This window comes from Mobula hypostoma, chromosome 12, assembly GCF_963921235.1.
Source record: "Mobula hypostoma chromosome 12, sMobHyp1.1, whole genome shotgun sequence".
Taxonomy (NCBI): Eukaryota; Metazoa; Chordata; class Chondrichthyes; order Myliobatiformes; family Myliobatidae; genus Mobula; species Mobula hypostoma.
The window spans coordinates 78,582,635-78,606,533 of NC_086108.1; the positions used below are offsets into that span (position 1 = coordinate 78,582,635).

General features: G+C 41.2%; 1 protein-coding gene across 3 annotated transcripts in view; it reads right to left on the reverse strand.

Moving 5' to 3' along the window:
• The window catches only part of b4galt2 (UDP-Gal:betaGlcNAc beta 1,4- galactosyltransferase, polypeptide 2), a 397,773-nt gene that overhangs the window by 52,504 nt on the left and 321,370 nt on the right, over positions 1 to 23,899 (reverse strand). For all 3 annotated transcript variants that reach the window (XR_010019928.1, XM_063064452.1, XM_063064453.1), the window contains exon 5: positions 10,247 to 10,369. Coding sequence is in view for 2 of the 3 variants with exons in the window: in XM_063064452.1 (XP_062920522.1) it covers positions 10,247 to 10,369 (123 nt within the window). In the remaining variant the exon portion in view is untranslated. The remainder of the gene's footprint in view (positions 1 to 10,246; positions 10,370 to 23,899) is intronic.

Genomic DNA, 23,899 nt, shown 5'->3' on the forward strand with positions numbered 1-23,899 from the left:
CTGTTTGGAGGCCTATAAATAATTGCCATCAGGGTCCTTTTATCCCTGTGATTTCTTAGCTCAACCCATAAAGGTTCTGCACCTTCCATCCTATATCACCTCTTTCTAATGATTTAATATCATTTCTTACCAATAAAGCCATGCCTCCCCCTCTGCCTACCTTTCTATCCTTCCGATACACCGTGTAACCTTGGATGTTCAGCTCCCAGAGACATGCATCCTTTAGCCACGTCTCAGTGATGGCCACGATATCATACCTGCCAATCTGTAGCTGTATGACAAGATCATTCACCTTATTCCTTATGCTGCGTGTGTTTAAGTATAACACCTTATCTGATATCTTGAGGAATGAATTTAAGTTTATCAAATTTGAGCTTTATGAACAATTTTCCAAAACAGTTTTTACCTGAAAGGAATTAAAGCAGTTTCACAGTTCCAGTAAAAATCTGATTGTGTTGAACACTGAGCAGGCAGTTTACATACTGAAGCAACAGAGAACTCCAAGATTTTGTCGAAAGGAGCTGGTAGAACATCAGATGTGTATAACCATCAACCTACTAGTGTTTAGTGGAAATAGTTAATGGTAATATCTCGGTTTTAGGTTCTGGAAATCAAGAAATTGCGAATAAACTACATCCATGTTTGACTCCAAGGGAAGGACAAGCACCGATACAGTGTGGTCGCAGTGGTTGCCAGAGTGAAGCTGTAACAACATCAAACTGCCTTAAGGACCCCGGCTCCAGGTTTCTTTCTCGGGGTTTACTCCCGAAGTCTTTCTCATGTCTGGGTATGTTTGCGAGGCAGCAGAGTTTTAAAATCAGAGATTTCCTCCTCCTAGGCGGGCTGCCATCCAAGACTGATGGGCCCCACCTACCTCAAGAAGCTGGTTCTGAAGCGCCAGTGGCCCACCTTTGCCCCTTCTCTTGTCAGTAGAAAGTTCCGCCAGGTCTTGTAGCTAAAACACACGTAAGGCCAACAGTTGGACTTGGTTGTCAAGAGGCTCTTAGAGATGCACACCATTTGAAGCACCTTACAGGTAGTGGGAGCTTATCCCCACTACCACCCCGGCTATGACAACCTTAGGATTACGTCACTGACGTGGAGAGGGGGAACCCACTGCATGGGCAACAGCCGGTTCTTCAAATCTTCCCATCCCCGCTTGCACCCAGGAGAGGACACTCCAGCATTGCTACTCAGCATTGACACAACATGGGAAATAGCAGTTACAGGTGATAAGCTACTGCACTTGATTCGCCTAGAATGAGGCACCAGGGGCTGCTTCTAACAGTGGGAGAGATCCTAGGACCTCATTGGGCAGCTACCACCCACCTCAAGCTGGGCAGTCCCCAGTCAAATCGGTGCTGCCTCGCCACGGTCCACTTGCTCCACTGGGTATGTGGGGCTCAGGGAACCCCCGACAGGTGGATCAATAACCTTACACCTGGCAAAAAAAAGGAAATGTCAAAACTACCCAGCCCTCAAGATAGGTAGCAGGAATGTATGGACCATGACACCAAGCTTTACAGATGACCTGCAAGAAATGAGCTACGCCCGCTAGACTGCAGTCATCAACGACAAACTGAGCAGACCGCAGATGGACATATCGCCCTTCATGAAACAAGGCTCTCTTCCTCTGAAAGCCTCGAGAGGAAGGCTTCTCCTTCATCTGGCACGGAAAGCCACCAGAAGGGCCCAAGGAGCATGGTGTTGGCTTCGTCATAGGAAACATCCTAGTTGGCATCATCATATTGAAGGAACTGAAAGACCGCATGAACTCAGCACCGCCATCAAAGAAGTCCCTTCTCAAGAGCCACTATTCATTCTCAGCAACTTTAATGCAAGAGTTGGCAGCGACCACCACAGCTGGCCCTCCTGTTTGGGACAGTTCGGAACTGGAAAGGTGAATGAAAATGGCCAGCGCCTCCTTGGACTCTGCTGCCAACATGACCTCTGTATCACCGACACCTTCTTCAACACCAAGCCTCAGCACAAAGTGTCATGGAGACATCTGAGATCCAAACATTGGCACCAACTTGATCTCATCTTCGCAAGACGCAGTCTTCAGACTGTCAAGGTGATGCGCAGTTACCAGAGTGCAGGTTGCGACACTGACCACTCCCTTGTGTGCATAGTCATAGTCATACTTTATTGATCTCCAGGGAAATTGGTTTTCCTTACAGTTGCACCAACCAAGAATAGAGTATAAATAAAGCAATAAACCCATAAATAATTAAATAGTAATATGTAAATTATGACAGGAAATAAGTCCAGGACCAGCCTATTTATTTCCTGGCAATTTATTTATTTCCTGGCAGAGTGCAGATTGTGACACTGATCACTCCCTCGTGTGCAGCAAGGTAAAACTTCAGCCGAGAAGACTTCATTGTTCCAGAAGGGAGGGGAGGCCGCACACTGATACCAGCAATATTTGTGACCCTGTAAAGATAGCAGAGTTTGTGCGGGACACCATCTACAACACTGCAATATCCACCTTTGGAAAAACGACCATCAAATGTGCTGACTGGTTTAAGGGATGGGAAAACCTGCGGGACACCATCTACAACACTGCAATATCCACCTTTGGAAAAACGACCGTCAAATGTGCAGACTGGTTTAAGGCCCACTCTGAAGTGCTGTTGCCTCTGATTGAGAAGAGGAGAAGAGCACTGACAGCGTACAAGTCCTCTCCTTGCGAGAAGAACCTGCAAGTGCTCTGGTCTACCTGGAACAAAGTTAAACAGGCTGCCAGGCGGTGTGCCAATGACTAGTGGCTCCAGCTCTGCTCCAAGCTCCAGCAGGCTGCTGACACTGGCAAAATCAGAGGAATGTATGACAGAATCAAGCAGCCACTGGTCCATTAAAGAGCAAGACTGCCCCACTAAAGTCATCAATGGGAGTGGTCATCAAGGACAGAACGCAACAGATGGAACGCTGGGTAGAACATTACTTGGCGCCATATGCCAGAGAGACTGTTGTTACAGAAAAAACTCTGAACACCATTGAACCTCTGCCCACCGTGATCGAACTTTATGTAGACCTCAAACCGGAGGAACTCAGCGAGGCACTAGAAGCACTTTCTTCTGGGGAAGCACCAGGAAAAGTTGGCATCCCTCCTGAGGTTCTCAAATGTGCCAAGGGCACCCTCGTCCCAGAGCTGCATCAAATCCTCTGTCAGTGTTGGAGAGAAGACAGCATATCCCAACTTACTCACTTACAAGATCTCATGACCTGCTTTGCGGAAGCCTGCAGAGAGTTCGTCCTCAGACACAGGTGATGGGGCAAGACGTTGACGACAAGCCATTCATTAACATTGTCGACTATGAGCTGGAAGTCATCCATGAATTCAGATACCTGGGCTCCACGATTTCGGATAACCAGTCACTCGAAAGCGAGATCAACAAGTGCATCGGAAAAGCAGCCACAATCTTCTCAAAGGTTGACCAGGACAGTCTGGGCCAACAACAGACTCACCATGAACACCAACGTCCAGGTGTACACAGCCTGTGTGCTGAGCACTTTGCTCTACACCAGTGAAACTTGGACCCTGCGCACAAAACAAGAGCAGAGACTCAAGGCTTTCCGCATGCGCTGCCTCAGACGTGTACTTTGTATCACCTGGGAAGACAAGGTTACCGACAGCACAGTGCTCGAGCAAGCCAGCACCACCTCCATGTTCACCTTCCTCAATCAGAGGCATATGCGCTGGCTAGGCCACGCCTTGCGCATGGCAGATGGGCGCATACCGATGGACATTCTGTTTGGGAAGCTGGAGTCTGGAAAGAGGCCAACAAGTAGACCCCCGCTGTGCTATAAGGACACCTGCAAGTGCAACCTCAAGGCCCTTGGTACTAGCACCAACACATGGCAGTCGCTCGCCTCAAACAGGTGTGCCTGGAAGCAGAAGGTGAAAACGGGTCTCTTGAGGTATAAGACCACACTCTGATGCAGCAAACAGAGGAAAAGAGAGCCTGCCGAAATCTCCGTGCCCAAGCTGCCCAAGACGTCAGAGCTGCCTCAGCGTTCTGCTGTACACCGTGTGGCAAAGGCTGTCACTCTGGCATTGGACTCCACAGTCTCAGCAGACGCTGCTTAACCCAGTCCACCAGAGGCGCAATCCCATGATCCCCTGGGATCGATGGCTGCCTATCCATGTTTGAGTACAACTTTATTTCCTTTCCACACTGGAGAGGAGACACGGCAGAAATCCCCCAAAAGTTCCAGCACAGTATTTTTGGCAATGAGGACAACTAGTACACAAAACTAGAAACTACAGATAGTAGAAATCTGAACTGAACAAAACCAGTGAATGAAGTGTTCAGCGTTTCATGCAGTATCTGTAGGGAAAGAAATAGTTTTGTTTCAAAAAGGAGACAAGAAATAGGAGCAGCAGTACAGCACCCAGCTCTCAAGCCTGCTTTGCCATTCAATACAATAACGAGCTGATCTACCCAGGTCCTAAGTCATTTTTGTGTCAGCATCACATAGTCCTCAATGCCTCAATCTTTGAAAAAAACGTATCAACCTCCAAGTTAAATGTCCTCAGTAATGCTCCCTTGCAGTTCTCTGATGTAGTAAATTTCAGAGATTCACAACTTAGCTTCAAGAACTCTTTGCAGCTCATGTTCACAGTATTTTTATTTTTATTATTTCCACACTTTGTCTTTTTTTTAATCACGCTGGTGGTTTTTCAGTCTTTATTTGTTTATGCATAGTTTTTCATAAATTCTATTGTATTTCTTTCTTTCTGTAATTGCCTGTAAGAAAATGAGACTCAAGCTTTTCGACCGTTCTGGCTAGGAGAACTATTTTATTGAAGCGGAAGGATTCTAATCCACCTACGGTCTTTTATTGGCTCTCCTCCATTTGTCCTGTTTAAGTTTAGGGAAAATAAGAAGTAGGACATTTGATACTGCCTTTAAATTTGAGCAAATCTAGCAACCTTTTATACAATATTTTCATTTAATTTGATTTATTACTCTTTCAATCTCTTTTTTTCCCCCAAAGTTTTAGATTTGATCAGAAAGTCTTTCTTTCTTTTTTTTGGTCATATCCTCAAAATGGAACGCCCAGTCCTTTTTTTTTTGTTTTTTTTTCCATATAGTGCAGTGTTTTTTTTCCTCTTCATTTAAAACTCATTGTATTTTCTTTTCATAAACTGATAAGAGGAGAATTGCTGTTTTCAGTTTTTTTATTATATATTTTATACTAGTTTAGCAATATCTATGATTTTGACAATATCTATCTTAACCTCGGTTTGTATTATTACTGATAGATATATTTGAGATAACGCTCCTCTTGATTGTATTTACATTATGCTCATTTTAAATCAATAAAAAGATGAATAAAGAAAGAAAGAAAATGAGACTCCAGGTAATACATACCTACTTTGATAGTATATTTACTTGAATTTCCTGTAAACGATGTGGGAATACTTCAACATCTACCCTTTATGCCCCACAAGATCTTGTAAATTTCAGTACAATCATCACCCATTCTTCTAAACTCCACAGAATGCAGATCCAGCTTCTTTAGTTGATTAAAATAGGACAACCCTCCCAACCTAGGAATTAGCTGAATGTACTTCCTCTGGATTGCTTCCAGTTAGAATATCCTTTCATAAATAAGGGGACCAAAACTGTGCACAGTCCTTAAAGTGCAACCTTATCAACACCCTGTACAACAGGGGTCCCCAAACTTTTCTGCACCCCGGACCAGTATAATATTGACAATATTCTTGCTGACCGCCCGACCGGGGTGGGGGGGGGGAGGATGTTCAAGTAGGGTTAAACTCACCTCAACATGTCTTTTACAGTTAGGATTGCCAACTTTCTCACTCCCAAATAAGGGACAAAAGTAGCAGTCAAATCCTGGGACACTTTACCCCGGGAAAGACCACCATGACCATGAAGCCTTGCACGGGTACCTGTGTGCGCATGCGCGTATGTGCCAATTTTTTCCCCACAAATCGGTTTTGCCTTCATCTTCCTGACTATACTGTACATACATTATTTCTACTTTATATGGGCTGTGTATTTATCATATCATTCCCGCTTTTACTATATGTTAGTGTTATTTATTTTCAGTTTTATGTGTTATTTGGTATGATTTGTTTGGTTATTTTTTGGGTCTGGAAATGCTCAAAAATTTTTCCCATATAAATTAATGGTAATTGCTTCTTTGCTTCATGCCATTTTGGCACGAAAGATTTCATAGGAACGCTCTACCTTAGTGGGGGAAATACGGGACAAGGGCGGTCCCGTATGGGACAAACCAATTTAGCCCAATATACGGATGTCCCGGCAAATACAGGACAGTTGGCAACAGTTGGGACAGTTCAAGTTCAACAGTGCGTGACAGGGAATAAGGAAAGGTGCAGCTGACTCAATACCTTTGTTTCCAGACTCCAAACCCTTGCTGTAAAGGCCATGGTGCCAATTATCTTCCTAACTATGTTATGGCACTACTGCTAACCCCTGGTGCTTTATGCACATGAACATCCAGACTCCTTTGTGCACTATTTATTTGCACTCTCTCTCCACCAAATTAAATAACCTGGTTATCTACTGAATTCAATTTTGTGAGCTCTGTGTAAAACCTAGTTGCATTTCCCATAGTGTTGTAAACTGCCTTGAAAAACACTAATGAAGGAGATCTTTCCTCTTTCAGTACTGCTTGTGGCAGGTTCAAAATCTTTGCACACTCAGTAAAAGAAGATGAATTTCACGAAAAGAATATCCCATTATGACAGATATTTTGGACCAAAGAGCTAATCCTTCTCAATCTAACGTTTTGAGTAATCTCCCTGGCATAGACAACTTGTGAGGTCATTAAGTGGAGGTTATTTAATTGCCAACTCCAAAATGAAGGTTTAGGAACATAGAAAGATGCTGAGCATTCAAAACTGAGATGTGAAAAAGATTCTCTTGAAATGACGGTGTGCATGTGAGGGGTCAAATGGATTACTCTTGTTTCTGTATTGGTGATTTAACTTAATTTTGCTTTTGCCCCATCAATGTTAATCAGAGAGTTTTAACTACTGTAAATAATAATCTTTCAATAATAATCTTTCAAATAATACATTAGTCATAGCTTTTAAAAAAGCATAATCAATTCAAGATAATAACTTCAATTACTGAAGTTTGTACATATTGGCTAAGAGATCATACATTACTCAACTGAAAGCAATCTGTGAATCAGCTGGAATCATTCCTAATTATAGATGATTCCAGTCCCAAGAGGCCTGCTGGCTACATTCCTTACTCTGAAGCTGTCACAGATTTATGATTAGAAGTCTGTGTCCTCAAATTTGTAACTGTGAAAAATAGTTATGCATCAGTTCGCTTCCATCATCTTCAACATTCCCTATAATCAATTGTTTAGTGTTGGTAACACTGCTTTCATGGCCAGAAACACTTCTGCTAAACTGCAGAGCAATCATGTCAGTTCCACAACCCACTTGAGTGCTCACATTGATACTAATGTTCTGTTGATAATATATCTGTCATAGTGGATAATGGGGTACATTACAGTCCTAGGCACATATATATAGCTGGGGTGCCCAAGACTTTTGCATGGTACTGTATATTGGTTACAATAGGAAGGTGGTTGGGAAACAGAAATAAGAGCAATTAGCTTTGTATCAGCTTAGTACTATCAAGTGTTATTTGGTAACTGGAAAGTCATAAAATACAGTACTGCGCAAAGGTCTTAGGCACCCTAGCTATATATTTGTGCCTATGGCTTTAGCACAGTATTATATAAATGTCACAGTGCTCTCTGCTGACCTTGAATAAAAGCTGCCTAAAGATCTAGTAATCTCTGTGGCATAGCTTGTGAGGCCAGTTGTCATCAGGTTTCAGCTTTTGGGCCTGACTGGTCCAACAGTGATATCAACAAGCTGACTGAACAGCAAAGATATCTGAAGAATTCTCGCAGACAGCAAACCATGAGATAGAAAGCAGCATTATTAACCTTTTAAGCATTTTATAAAAAGTAAAATAAAGACTGCAACATTCATAGTGTCACAGAGCACTGCAGCATAGAAAGAAGCCCTTTGGCCCATCTAGTCCATGCTGACCTGTTCTTCTGCCTAGCCCCATGAACCATAGCTCTCCAAACCCCCTCATCCATAACATGATTATTAGATGGAAATTGTAATACTGAAAACAAATATCGAAATAAAATGATACTTTTATTTTAGGAAGGCATAGAATTTTATATATTACAAGAAATTCCCTTCAACACATTAAGTTATGCTTTTTAAAATGAGTGAGGCAATTCTTAAGCAGTAGTTATGGCTTAATATACTTAACAACTGTCAAAATTCATTCAGCAGGATGTCGAATGAAAACAGAAAATGATGAAATTGCTCAGCAGTTCAGGCAAGCATCTGCGGAGGGAGACTGGAGCTTTCCATCGTACATATGAAGTGAAAGCAAAACAGCACACAGCTCACACACAACACAGACGCTGGAGCTTGACACTACAACAAGGCTTACTTCAGTCTATGTATACACAGCACAGGCAGGCTGGAGATAGTGGGCAATATATATAAGTAATAGTACAAGAATAATGAAAACTTTGGCTCAGGGAACACTCTTTTTAGGACCAGTGACACCCCTGTTGATGTCAGTTAGTAGTAAAGAGAGAGCTTGTTCTGAAGGTAAAGCCCAGACTCCGTGCGAATTCTTTCCTTCTACAGATGGAGAGATGAAAAGGTAAGTCTATGATAGGCTGGAGACTGGGAGAGAATGAACAACACGAGTGCTGATGGTGCAGACTAACACAGGGTGATGTAGATACCGTCTGCCTGGCAAAGGTGTAAATAGGAAGAGATTAACTAAACCCAGAGGAGAGACAAAAAGAATGCTGGAAAAATGAAATACAAGGTTGGAGTGGCAGATTTACCTTAAATTTCTTAAGTTATTAAGTCCTTAAAGGTATGATGTGCCAATTGGATAATAAGTACTGCTCCTAATCTGCAAGAATTTTACTGTCCTTCAGCAAGCCTGCACCTGGCTTGTAAATAGTTTAAGTTCCCATCAGTTCATTGGTTTCCACAATGCAGGAGGAAGTGGCAGCAGTGCACTCCATGCAGTATTAGGGAATCAGTGACAGCAACTTCTCGATTTCCATGGTCAACCACACATGCATGCTCAGAGGCTGCTATCAGATGTCCCCGTCACAGAAATGAGCATAAATAGTCTCACAGTGCAGGTTCTGAGCTATCACTTCTTTCGTCACTGCGGATACAGATACAGTGGATTCCAGTTAGTTAGAACACATCGTGATCAGTACATTTTGGTCCAATTAAATGACAGGCCTTGATTAACCAAAGTTTCATGGAAATAGTTACAGAAGTTATTTAAAAATAAACCACTGTTTCACCGAGTAATAAATTATGCATTTAAATGAAATACAGAACAAATTAGAACACTACCAATTACTACTACAGTACCATAAAACTGTGTCTTAGTAGTTATCGACAGAGGAATTTATCCAGTGTAGGCTGCCATGTCCTTTTGATTATCTGTAAATGAACAAAGTCAGCGCAGACACCTACTGCAAATAATGGACTGGCTTCACTGTTTTCCTGCATGAAGTAGTTTTGCAATCCAAGTTATCAAAACGCAATGCTTTTTGAATCAGCATCCGTTGGCTAAAATGGATAGTACGCAACTGACACTATTTAAAAACTATTTTCTCTAAGCACAGTGTGGTATCTAACAGCCACACAAGTGCACACAACTGACGCTAGTTAGAAAGTGTTGGGCGACATTCTCCTGTCCCAATTAAACAGCAGTGTCACAAGTAAACAAAGGGAATTCTGGCTATTTTCTCGATTAGTTTTTGTTCTTTAAGAGTTGTCCCAAATAAGTGGCTGCCCTGATTAACCAATGGCCCAATTAACTGGAATCCACAGTATTCACAGAAGTGATATAGCAGTGAATGATTTAGAGAGACTAGACAAAAGAGAAAGCAATAAACCATATGACGCAGGATTAATTAAAGCTGCTCAAAAATTGCTTCAATAAAGACAAATAGCTTAGATTCTAAATCCAGGAAGAAAAATCCAAGCTAAAATCCGATACTGTAACATTCATACCGAGGAGATAAAGACAGCACGATTAAATGGGCTTCAAATTAAACCACAACCAAACTTCTTATAATTCCAGTATTCACGTTATCTTTTCCAAATGCTTCCAGCGTTAAGTCAGAGACAGCAATGATTCAAATACTGCCATACCTGTTATAAATATCATCATCCTCACCGCCCCAGCCCCAGTATTCATTTGGGAAGCCATTTATTTTTAAGAACTGCTCCCTGCTCAATCCGGAGACGCCGCCGAAGTAGCCACTGTACGGGAGCCTAACAGAAGAAAGCAGAAGTTAGCAGGAATAGTAGACTCTTGAGCACTGATCACCTTCTCTAAAATTGAAATGCAATGTTTGAAATGAAATAAGCACAATAATTTATTTTATGTTAAAATTTAAAAGGTCGATATTTGGCATTTTGTGAGTACCAAATTATTGCACTTTCCTTTTTTTAAAGGAATCACGATACTTAATAATTTTTCTCCAAATGTGAGCCAGCCACACTGTGCAGTGGCAGATGTACAAACATGTCTATGCTGTCAGGTTGCATCTGTTGCTGACAACAAGCCAAGATGCTGAAAGCCTTAAGAAAGATAGGTTTATGTCCCACCAATGCATGGCACATCATGTGAAAACTGGGAAACACTTGTCTGATATAAAACAACACACACAAACTGGGAAAAGAATCCTGCACCTGCACTCTGATTTATTAACCATAGTCATAAATGCAAAGTATGAAATACAATACACTCAAAGAAAGTCTGAAGATGCTGTAAATTCAAAACAATACACACAAAATGCTGGAGGAACTCAGCAGGTCAGGCAACATCTATGGAAATGAATAGATAGTCTACGTTTCGGGCTGAGACCTTCTTTGGGACTGAAAAGGAATGGGGAAGGTGCCAGAATAAAAAGGTGGGGAAGGAGGCTAGCTGGAAAGTGATAGGTGAAGCCAGGTGAGTGGGGAAGGTCAAGGGCTGGAGAAGAAGGAATCTGACAGGAGAGGAGAGTGGACCGATCACAGGAGAAAGGGAAGGAGGAGGGGACCCAGGGGGAAGTAAAAGGCAGGTGAGAAGAAATAAAAGGTCCGAGTGGGGAATAGAAGAAGGGAGGGGAATATTCTGATATATATACTACCCTTCTTTAAAGAAATGTTCATATCATTCTCTTTCCTATAACTGGCAATTATTTAATTACCTGTTGGATAAGGATATTTTGTGATTTGTGCTATTAGTTGAAAATTATATTGCATTTCTAAACTCAAAATGTTTTGACCTTTAATTTACTGGGGTTATGAACAGATAACGGCAATCCCAAGGCAATGAGACTTCTGGGACTGTAGTGAAGAATGGGACCAACAAGACATTGTTGAACAGATTTAAAGACTGAGGAAGAGAATATCAGAGAAATTACTGCGAAATAGGATGTATGATGTCAAATCATGTAGATTCATAAAAATAAAAAGCAGAGGAATGTTTGTAAAAATATAGAAAATTCTAAGAATGAAAAGATAGAATGTAATAGATTTAGTATTGTTGAGCACTTTTTGTTTTGCTTTTGGAGTTCAAATAGTTTCTCCAATAGTTGAGAGGCGGATTAATATTTACATTAAACATGTTAAAAATTGCTTACATCTTATAATTATAACAATGAGGTTATTCGACCCATCAGGCCAGCTCCCAGTCCCATCAGTCCCATTCCCTCACTCCTTATTTCCATTAACTCGAGAAACCTACTCATTTTTACACAAGTTCACCAAGTCCCCTTTGATTGTTCATGCCACTAACCCAGTAAATGCTAATTTACAGCTGACAGTCAGCCCACCAGCAGATCTCTGGGACTTGAAAAAAGTGAGAGAGGCTGGAGGAAAGCTGAATCGTCACAGGGAGAAAGTGCAAACACTGCAGAGACAACACTCAAGATCAGAGGCAAATATGAATCTCTGGAGCCGTGAGGCAGCAACACTAATTCCTCCAACCGTTTGTTATTAGCAAATCTAAATGAGTGGAATTCAAAATGCAAATCACTGTAGGAACTTGGAGTGGGGCAAACCTCTCACAAGACAGGACAGTACAGCACAGGAGCAGGCATTTGGTGTGTTTCTTTCCTGCACTGCTCTATGTTCGATTTTACAATTCAATGCAGGGTTTCAAAATGACTTGGCCCTGTGGAGGAGCACAGACTGACCAATACCAATTCGCAGCCAATGACTTGGCTCTTCTTTGCTTGAATTTTCTGGCTGATTGACACATTAATAAAGCCATGTGGGTTAAACTTTCCATTAAAGTATCGAGGAAGACTGAAATCAACAATGACGAGAGCAGAAAGTGAGCGGGTGACCTCTCTCCCTCACTGATGCTGGAGGACGACACTTACATTTGAACAGTCTCTCTCTCTCTCTGCCAGAGTTTTGGGTCTTGGGCAAGATTTAATTGACGCAGTTTGTGGACTGGGCTCATGGTTATGATGTGTTTCTGGTGCTCCTTTTTTGTTGCTATTTTGATTGGTGTGGAGGGCTCTGCAGCCTGGAGACAACAAACAGCACAACACTAGAATAAACTGAACTGGAACTGAACATCCATGCACTGTTTTGATGACTTTGTGATATGATGTTTTATATTCCACGTTTTTTGCTCGTTGTTGCTGTTTACGCATGGGGGGGGGGGTCTGATGTTTTTCTTTGAACCGGTTCCATGGTTTTCTTTGTTTTAAGGCTGTCGGTGGGAAGATGAATCACACAGCTGTTTTCTGCATACATATTTTCATAATAAATGCTCTTTGAATCCTTTACATCATAGTTTAAGTTGGCATCATGCTCAGCACAGGCATCAAAGGCAGACATCCCACCTCTCCTGGAAGTTCCGGGAGTCTCCCGCATATTAACAGTGGCTCCCTGATGCCCGCAAATTATATACAATTCCATGGAAATTAATTTTTTTGAGAGCGAGCGCGCAAGAGAGTGCCAGAGCAAGAAAGCAAGTGCGAGTCAGAGTGACCACGAGAGAGAGAAAGCAAGCGCGAGAGAGAGAGCGAGTAAGAGCGACCACGAGAGAAAGAGAGCGACAGCGAGAAAGCAAGCATGAGAGAGAGCGAGTGAGAGTGACCACAAGCGAGAGAGCGCACGAGGGAGAGCAAGAACGAGAGAGTTCCAAAAAAAGTCAGACTGGCAGAGTGTTCCAAAAAAAAAATATAAAACGTACGTCACCCCAGACTACACTAAAGTGTACCCCTGCCTAAAAGGGGTCAAAAATAATGACAATGTTGCTCATTGCACTGTTTGCAACAGTGACTTTTCTATTGCCCATGATGGGTTAAGACTAAAAGACATGTTGAGGTGAGTTTAACAGGTGTCATTCGTTCATTAGGTTAGCTAACGTTATTTTTCTGCTAAGGAGCTACTCTGTTGCAGACATCCCACCTCTCCCGGAACTCTCCCACAAATTGATGGTGCTACCACTCTGAAATGAGTTTTTGCAGGGTGGGATGTCTGCAAAGGTTCAGTTATTATCAAAGTATAGAACTCTGAAATTCTTCTTCAGGTAGCCATGAAACCGAGAAAGTAAAGAAAATCAGCACGATCACCAACCCCCAAATCCCTCCTCCCAGCACAAAAAAACGAACAAAAATGCAACAGGCACATCGACCCCGCCCCCCCCCAATCCTCCTCCCTCACACACAAAAAAAAAGAGAAAGATTGGGCAAAGAACATCAAATACAAAAAACACAAGACATTAAAAAAGTCCAAGTCCACATCCGAATTGCAGAAAATCTGGGTGACATTCTCCCTTTCCGTAGCAGAGTAATTCCACTGATGATAAAAAGTCAGTCTTCCATCTCCATGCAGAATGATCTCACCAGCGATAAAATGGCAGGCAACTGGCATTTCAATCTCCCTCACTGCCTTAATTGGCGAACAATGGAAACTTTAATTGCAAAATGGAGTTGAACATCGGCTTGCTGCGTTCTTGCCACAAGGTTCCCACACGCTGCTTCTGCCTACCGGAATCGCTTCGGAAACTGCAGACGCTGAAACACCCAAACGATCTTCAATCTACAAATCACAGGCTTCAACAGTTCCAGAATCACATTCAAGACAAAAAACAAAAAAGACATAAAAGAAGTGAAATATACGGTTTCATGCTCTATCCAGAAGACGTCAACCGCAGCAGATGCCATCTAGACCGGAAGTGATGGGCCAAAAGGCCTGTCACTGCACTGTACTGCTCTACATTCTAAATAAAGTGTGACACATTCTAAGTTCATACCTTGTTTGTTGGTTCAGAACCAGCAGCACTGCAAAAGAAATGCTAGACTTGGGAAGTCATATCTGCAAGAATCAAGCCAAATTCTGTATTTTGGTATTTATTCCAAGGCAGAAAAATTCCAGCAAATGGCATGGAGAGGAACATAGTAAGACAGCACAACACCTTTGTAAGATACTAATAACCTGGAATCAATGGGATCGTTCATAATATAAAGAGATATATAGTTACAGGAAATATCTATTGTCTCATCAGTGATTTCTTCACCCCAGACACTTATAGAGTGTTAGAACATTTTCTTGAGAGATCTTCAAATTATAATCTGGGCGCTATAATATTCAACAGAGTCAACCATAAAGATGTGTTGTTTTCTCATAACTCGTAAGGTGTAATTGATCTTCAAGCCTGACTTGCTGTAAAGATGGTTGAAAGTAACAAATATAAAATGAAACTGATTCTCCCAGATGTGAAGTTGTGGATGATTCTGAGGAGAAAGCCTACAGGCATTGAAAGGCAGCTCACTGAAAGGTGTTGGTAAATTTAAGGATGTTGGTTACAGAAAGGGATTATTTTTAAGCACTGCGGTCTGACACTTGGACAATCTTGTTCATTTCACAAAGGCAAATGCTGAATTTATTGTAGTGTTCTTTTTTACCTCTTCTGTATTCCTTCTGCTTTCATGTCAATTCACAATGGCAATTCTTCAAGACAAAAATAATTTTAAATTGTCCATGGTTAATTCTTGCACAGATAGCTTACCCACCTCAGCCCCTCCAGCAGTGAGTGAGTCTTTTTGTAGAGGTTGAAAGGCCATAGGAAATTAATGTATTTAAACATGCAAGGGATGTGACCGTCTACTCCCGATGTTTTTACTGATTTATGAGGGTTTAGTTTTGGCTTTTTACTGCTTTCACGTAACATATAAAATCCAGTCTAAATCCCTTAAATAAAATTTAATCTGAAAATAAAAACAAATATTCTTGCACAGGAGGATCTTGGGTTTCTATTAGCAATTTTTGACAACCCCCAGTACATGAAAGCCACAATTCCCAACTATAATAAATCATTTACTGATGTAGTTATTACATTCCTCTTTACCTGCTTTTTCTTAACCAAGGTAATAAATTCTGAAGATGCTTGTTCTGATAAAGATAAATAGGTCAGATTCTGTTATAATAACAAGCAAGGCTATCAGTACTCACTGCTATTGAGTAAATTGGACAATTCTTGTTGACAGTGCCTTTCCAAACAAAATTTTCAATTTAGAAACAGCTCTCCTACTCCTATATATCCTACTCCAAAGGAATAACCTGCTCCTCCAAAGGGCCGTCCACCATTACCGTCCTCTCCATTAGAATCAGCAGCAAAATGACTGCACGTTAACAAGCTTAGACTGTATGCCACTAGGTTTTCACTAGGGGACTGAGGTGTTAGTTCTGGTGCATGCAGGAAATAATCTCAATACTAAACACAAATTAACTGCTTGCCCGACCTTGCAAGAAATTAGGGAGATCTCAGAGGAAATTCAACAATTCTAAAGGGGAGTGTCAGCACCTCAGACTTCCATCAAGGTATTGCCAAATTCAAGATTCAAGATTGTCTAATGTCATTTCCAGTACACAAGTGTAAAGGAGAATGAAATAATTGTTTATCCTGATCCAATGCAGCACAAAGAATAACATAATAAGATAAAAAAACACAATAATAAAAAAAATCAACAAATATATTGGTCAAACAGTACTTGCAGTATTGTGAGCACTTTTGGGCCCTTTATCTAAGAAAAGATGTGTTGGTATTGGAGAGAGTCCAGAGGAGGTTCACAAGAATTATTCGAGGAATGAAAGACTTAGTATGTGAGGAGCATTTGATAGCTCTGGGCTTGCCTCGTTAGATTTTACTACAATGAATGGGGATCTCATTGAAACCTATAGTATATTGATCGGCCTAGACAGAGTGTATGTGAAGAGGTGGGAGCAGTCCAGGACCAGAGGTTACAGCCTCAGAATAGAGCTGTGTCCATTTAGAACAGAAATGAGGAGGAATTTATTTAGCCAGAGGATTGTGAATCTGTGGAATTCATTGCCACAGACGGCGTGGAGGCCAAGTCACTAGATATATTTAAAGCAAAGATTAATGGGTTCTTGATTAGTCAGGGCATCAGATTATGGGGAGAAGGCAGGAGAATGGGTTTGAGGGGGATAATAAATCAGCCATGATGGAATGGCAGAGCAGCCTCGATGGGCTGAATAGCCTAATTCTGCTCCTCCGTCTTATGGTCTAACTGCGCAGTCAAGCTTTATGCCCAGAATCCCACATTTTTCTGCAAATCCCGAAGTCGCTCATCTTCCATCACCAGTCAACTCCTATCTAAAATTATTCAAGCAAGTATATTATTTTAAAATACAGTATTAAAAGAATTTTAACCCCTCTCTAATCTTTTGCCAATGATCTTAAGTCTTCGACTTCTTGAGAACTTCCTCAGGGCTTTGCCCACTCTGTTAACATGAGTACATCTTGGAAAAGTTCACTAATCTGAAATTTTAACTTGCTTTTATCTTTTTTTTCTAAATGCTGCCCGAGCTAGTGAGTCTTTCGGGTATTTTGTGTTTTCATTTCAGGTTTCCAATATACGCTGTGTTTGCTTTCAGTAAAACAGGCTTCAACTAAAGCTAACACTCAGCGGCCACTTCATTAGGTACAGCTGCTTATTAATGCAAATATTTAATCAGTCAATCACGTAGCAACAACATAATACATGTAGACATGGTCAAGAGGTTCAGTTGCTGTTCAGACTGAAGATCAAAATGGGGAAGAAATGTGATCTAAGTGACTTTGATCGTGGAATGATTGTTGGTGCTAGACAGAGTGGTTTGAGAAGCTCAAAAACTGCTAATCTCCTTGGATTTACATGTACAACAGTCTCTAGAGTTTAGAGAGAATGGTGTAAAAACTAAAATAAAACCCAGTGAGCAGCTCTTCTGTGGGTGAAAGTGGCTTGTCAATGAGACAAGTCAGCTGATTCAAGCTGACAGAAAGGTGACAGTAACTCAAGCAACCACACCTTACAACAGTGGTGTGCCAAAGAACATCTCTGAATGCACAACATATTGAACCTTGAGATGGATGGACTACAGCACAGAAGATCCTGACCACACAGTTAGTGGTCATTTTGTTAGGTTCGGAAGGTACCTAAAAGAGTGAACAGTGGGTGTAGATTGCAAAGAGAAAGAATTATCAAGAAAATTACCAATCTGAGAGACATACAACTGACAAATCAAATCAGCATTAATTATAGATTCATAGCTTCCAGTAAATCTCCCCATTAACCTGTGCAGCCACTGGGATGAATAGAAAAAGCCTTTGTACAGTTTAGAATGGAGAATTTAATTGAGGCTAAAAAAAAATCTTTGTTTTGCCATTCTTTATTACAAACTTAAGAAGCACTTAATTGTCAAAATTCACAGCACAGTTTGCTAGTTAAAAACCGGACTGATGACTTTATATCAGCACTTATCAATATTTCACTCAACTGCAGTGGAAAAGTGTTTTGATGTACAACTTGTTTGTGCTGAACTGCGATTTTCAGTCATGTATAATAGAAGGATTGTCTAACCGAGAAAGCAGCTCTATGGAGCCACTGAAGCATGCCCATTTCTTCTCCCGTGATCAGCATACTTTCAGGCATGCTTTCTTCTTCTGCTGTTTATTGCAACATATTAAGAATTTGCCAGCAATAGGGAAGAAAGACCTATTGCATTTAGAGATAGTATTTAAGGCAAATCTTTGCTTTAATCCGCATGGGCCTCATGTTAATAACAATAGGGCTCCTGGAGAAAAAAATGCACGTGGTTTATTTATAAAATGAATTGGAACATATATGCATTAACTTAAAATTTAAAAAGTGTCCAGAGGGACTCAAAAACGCCCATCATCACTCCACAACACTAACCAGCACCACTACAATTTGAAAGCCCTTTAATCAGTTACAAGTCCCCAAATGCAAGGGGATCCAGTCAACCACTCAGAAGTAAACTTGAAGCATGTTCCCTGGGCCTAAAAATAGCAACTCAGTACAGAAATTCCCAAATAGGAAAGTTGGGCCATTTCTACAACGGGAAGTGAAAATTTTTCCAGATTTCTCAGGAGGTGCAAAAATGTTGGAGATGGAATCTAAAAGCAACTGTCAGCTCACTGTCAGAGCTGTTATCCCTTCAATATTTGGAATGCAATTACGTAAATAATGAAATTATGCTCCAATAATCAGTAACTACCTTCTTGCAGAAAAAAAAACAATGAAAAATAATACATCTACTGTCAGTGAAAGTGCAAGTTCAGCCTAGTTAGTTGACTGGAATTTATTCAGCAACCAACAATCATAAGTGTTACCCCAGGAAATATAGCATCTTGTTGGAAACCAGCCTGCCCATCATTCTATATTTGAAATTAATAAGATTGGATATGGTTTGCTCTTTCTAGTATTAATTTTATAAAGGTTTATAAAGATCAAAGAGACTGTATAAATGCTACTCACTGGTTGTCCTGAGGGTTTAAGTATTTGTTTACATGGATAGAACATTTTACAAATATCAGTAACAGTCCTCTCATCCTTCAAATATAAAAAACAATTATACTAACCAAAGTAATGACATGTATTTTACTAAGATGACAACCAAAAAAATAGGGGACAGGTCTATAATATAATTCTATAGGAATGAAAATGAGATGAGTTACTTAATGCTGCTCCAAGCTCAACTCTTACATTGTATTAATTTTAATTTATTTTTCTTTCCACTTTTCCTGTTAATCTTGGGTTTGCAATATTAAGCTTCAAAGAAACATTCGCTGGATCAAATGGTTTCAGCTTGCTTTAAATCACATTGAATAAAAGACTCTGTCAAGAAGTATTCCTTGGTCACAGGAACATCTGCAAATTTTGTATCCTTTAGGAGGGAGCAGAATACAGCAAGGAATACTAATCATTTTAAGAGGCAGGTCACGGACATGGCTTAATTTGAATAATAATCACCAATGAACAAGGATTTTATTGTAGAAGAGTCTGGTGAAACTCCTGTCATTTCTACTTCCAATATTCTTGTGAATACTTAAGCAGGAGTCACCTCAAAAATTAATATACTATCAGTTATTTTACTAAATTTATTTTTTGGAAAATACTATAGTATGATGAATGAAAATCTTCATAAATGCATCTGCCTCCTTTATTGATTTATGCCAGTGTAATGGAGGTGAATCATCAAATTGTTACAAGAAACAATTGCCAAATTCTGTTTACAATTTACTCCTTTTGTTTCAGTCTACAAGGAGTATCCTGCCTGCTCTGATCTTAGACCATAAGACTATAAGACACAGAAGCAGAATTAGTCCATTTGACTCACTGAATATGCTCCGCCATTCCATCATTGCAATTTATTATCCCTCTAAACTCCATTCTCCTGCCTTCTCCTCATAACTTTTGACGCCTTTAATTATCGAGAACTGATCAAGTTCCACTTTAAATATATCCAGTGACTTGGCCTCCACAGCCATCTATGGCAATGAATTCCACAGATTACACATTCCCTTGTTATGAATTTAATATTTCAGTAATATTTGAGTAGTACTGTAAATATATTATTTGTTTGTTTATATAATTCATTATGGGTTATAGGTAAAAGTATGTGAATGGCATACATTATGACACCACCACGTCATATGTGCATGCCTCACTAAAGTAAAACAAAGTGGACACATACCTCCTGGCTCCAGTGTTTTTCTTTCGAATAGTTTCTGGATTTACAAAACATAACAGTGGTGATGAGTAACCTTTAAAATGAACCCAAGATGACTACCCACCTATTGAAATGAAGTACATTTCTTTCTTACAAGGGGCGAGAGATGGTCAAGTTACAAAAATGCGCAGTATGTGTTTCTTTGCAAAGGAAGAAAGATGGTCAAGTTAAAAAGAAAGCAGAAAACGGATGAAATTCACAGTTTCATAAACAGCGAGTACCAGGTGATACTAATAATAAATTTTTTTAAAAGCCTAAATGGCTGGCTACATCAGAAGAATAGACACTTTTGATTGCATAGCAGATAATTGGGTGGTGTATACTGAATGAATTGAGCAGTACTTTGAAGCAAATGAAATAGCCAATGAAAAGGAAGTACTAGTGTTACTAAGTGCAACAGGAGGAAAAGCACATATTTTTGCTTATAAATTTGACTGCTCCAACCAAACCAGCCAGAATGAGCTTTGATGATATGGTGAAGTAATGAAACATTTAGAACTGAAACCATTATTGTTTGCAGAATGCTTTAGGTTTCATAAGCAGAAACAAAAGGAAGTGGAGTCCATTTCAATGTACCTGGCTGCATTTAAGAAATTGTCTCAGCATTGTCAGTTTAGTGATGGGCTTATAGATACACCGAGAGATCAGTTAGTTTGTGGAATCTTATAGGAAAGCATTCAAAAATGAGTCCTAACTGAAGCACAACTCACGTTTAAAAGAGCAGTTGAAATCACTGTATGAATGGTAACAGCAGCCACAGAGACAAGTGAGTTGCGGTCAGGAATGATGAGAGTCAGTGACACAGGACTGGGTAGTCTTGAGATTAATAACATGAAAACTAACAATAGACAAACAACGCAAACACGAGGAAATCTGCAGATGCTGTAAGTTCAAGCAACATACATAAAAATTGCTGGTGAACGCAGCAGGCCAGGCAGCATCTATAGGAAGAGGTACAGTCGATGTTTCAAAATGATAGGAGAAGACAGGAGGGGGAGGAATCTGGACAGTTGATTGGCAAAAGGATTATATGAGAGGATCATGGGATGGGAGGCCTAGGGAGAAAGAAAGAGGGAGGGGGGAAGCCCAGAGGATGGGCAAGGAGTATAGTGAGAGGGCCAGAGGAAGAAAAAGGAGAGAGAGAGAGAGAGAGAGAGAGAGAGAGAGAGAGAGGAAGAAAAAATTAATATTAATAATAAATGAATAAATAACGGATGAGGTATGAAGGGAAGGTGGGGCATTAATGGAAGTTAGAGAAGTCAATGTTCATGCCATCAGGTTGGAGGCTACCCAGATGGAATATAAGGTGTTGTTCCTCCAACCTGAGTGTGGCTTCATCTTGACAATAGAGGAGGCTGTGGATAGACATATCAGAATGGGAATGGGACGTGGAATTAAAACATTCAGGGCCCCAGACAGTCCTTCCAGGTGAGGCGACTCTTCACCTGTGAATCGGCTGGGGTAATATGCTGCATCCGGAGCTCCCAATGTGGCCTTCTATATATTGGCGAGACCCGACGCAGACTGGGAGACCGTTTCGCTGAACACATATGCTCTGTCCGTCAGAGAAAGCAGGATCTCTCAGCGGCCACACATTTTAATTCCACGTCCCATTCCCATTCTGACATGTCTATCCACGGCCTCCTCTACTGTAAAGATGAAGCCACACTCAGGTTGGAGGAACAACACCTTATATTCCATCTGGATAGCCTCCAAACTGATGGCATGAACATCGACTTCTCTAATTTCCATTGCCCCACCTTCCCTTCGTACCCCATCCCTTATTTATTTATTTATTTATTTATTTATTATTAATTTTTTTTTTTCTCTCTCCTTTTTCTCCCTCTGTCCCTCTCACTATACTCCTTGCCCATCCTCTGGGCATCCCCCATCCCCGCTTCTTTCTCCCTAGGCCTCCCATCCCATGATCCTCTCATATTCCTTTTGCCAATCAACTTTCCAGATCCCTCCCCCTCCTGTCTTCTCCTATCATTTTGGATCTCTCCCTTGCCCTCCCACTTTCAAATCTCTTAATATCTCTTCTTTCAGTTAGTCCTGACGAAGGGTCTCGGTCTGAAACGTCGACTGTACCTCCTGACCTGCTGCGTTCACCAGCAATTTTTATGTGTGTTGCTTAATAGACAAAGAATATAGTTTACACCAGAAGTGAATGGCAAATTAATTAAAATGGAATTTGACACTGGAGAACACACTGAGAGCAAAGTCAGCAGAACACATTACACTAACACTGAACCAGAAGCTCGTCAATTTCCTCCTTGCATATCATATGCAGCATGCTCCACAACCAACAATTCACCGGCTATGCTAAACTGGGTTGTCCCTTGCACTCGAGCTTGGATCTCCTCAAACTCAATCTCAGAGGAAAATGAAGGATTAAACAGCTGAGACAAACGGAAAGCCCCTTAAACAAGGAGATTTGATGTTTCGCTCCTGGACAAGCAGTCCTGGCGAGGGACTATAGATGTGATCAAAAGTGGACACTTGGAAATATAAAGAACAGAACTTGACTACTCTCTTACAAAGTGGAGATTGTGTCTGATGTCATCTGGAGATGACGCATCGATCAGTTGAGGAGAGCAGAGTCAATTGTTATAGAGAAGAAAGGTGTCCAGAGCTGTCAGTTCCAGACAAAATTCCTACAGCCAACACAGAGGAGGCCCCAGAACCTGAGATTGTTTCACAACCACAAGTCTCTCCCACCAAGCAGAGTGAACCCCCTTGTCAGGAAAGACGTTATCCCTCAAGAGTAAGGAATCCTCAACAGCGATTAAGTCTTTACGCCTGAATGGGACAATTTAAAATTTGGTATTCTGTGGATATCGATATAATAGAAGTACTATGTGGAATACTGTATATATACATACATACACACACATATATATTTTCTTCACCCATCCACCCTACTTCTTGGAAGTTCTCATGTTTTATAGTGTTACGTACCCCGTAACTGGGTTGCCAAACCAGCAGAAATGGATCACTCAGTTGGAGTCTGGAGTATTAGAACTAAGAAAGTTTTATTAAAGAAACAAGCAACACAGTAATCGAAAGGATAATAAATGCAACAGTTCAGCGATGATAAACACACATGTGCAAAGAATTAAGATAACAGCATCAATCAAGCTCTATCGTTGTCTAGGGGTAAATGACCAAATTTCAAAGTGACTCAAAGTTCAGTTTGCAGTAATCGTTGCCATGGTGATGGACAACCTGGGGGGAAGAGAGAGAGAGAACAGGAACAACTGATCATTCAGAACGGCTTCACTCACAGACCGGCGAGATTGCTCACAAGCAACTTTTGGGCGGGGCCTTGGTGATGTCACCTGAGGTCACCGACTGTGACCCCTCCTCCAGATGCGGTCGATCCTCTGCAGTGAACCCGGCACCCAGGCAAGGGCGGACACACACTGGGTTCCCGCTGATCGTACCTTTCCACCCCGGGCGTTGTCTGGTACTTCTCACCCACTCGTGAGAGGCGCACCGCTTCCAGGGTCTCGTTACCTCGGGTGGCGTGTGTCTGTCTTAGCGAACCTGTCCCTTTTTATCCCCCTGCTGGGGTATCGCCTGTCCATCACTTCAAACAGTTCAGGGTTCAAAGGGGGAGCCGCTCCAGACAGCTCTCTCTCTCCCACGTCCCTTCATTACACATCTCCAGACGCTGCTCCATTGTTCCTTATCTCTCCTTCCCCTGAGGGCAGGTGGCAGACCAACTGCTGATGCCACTGATGCTAGCCCAGG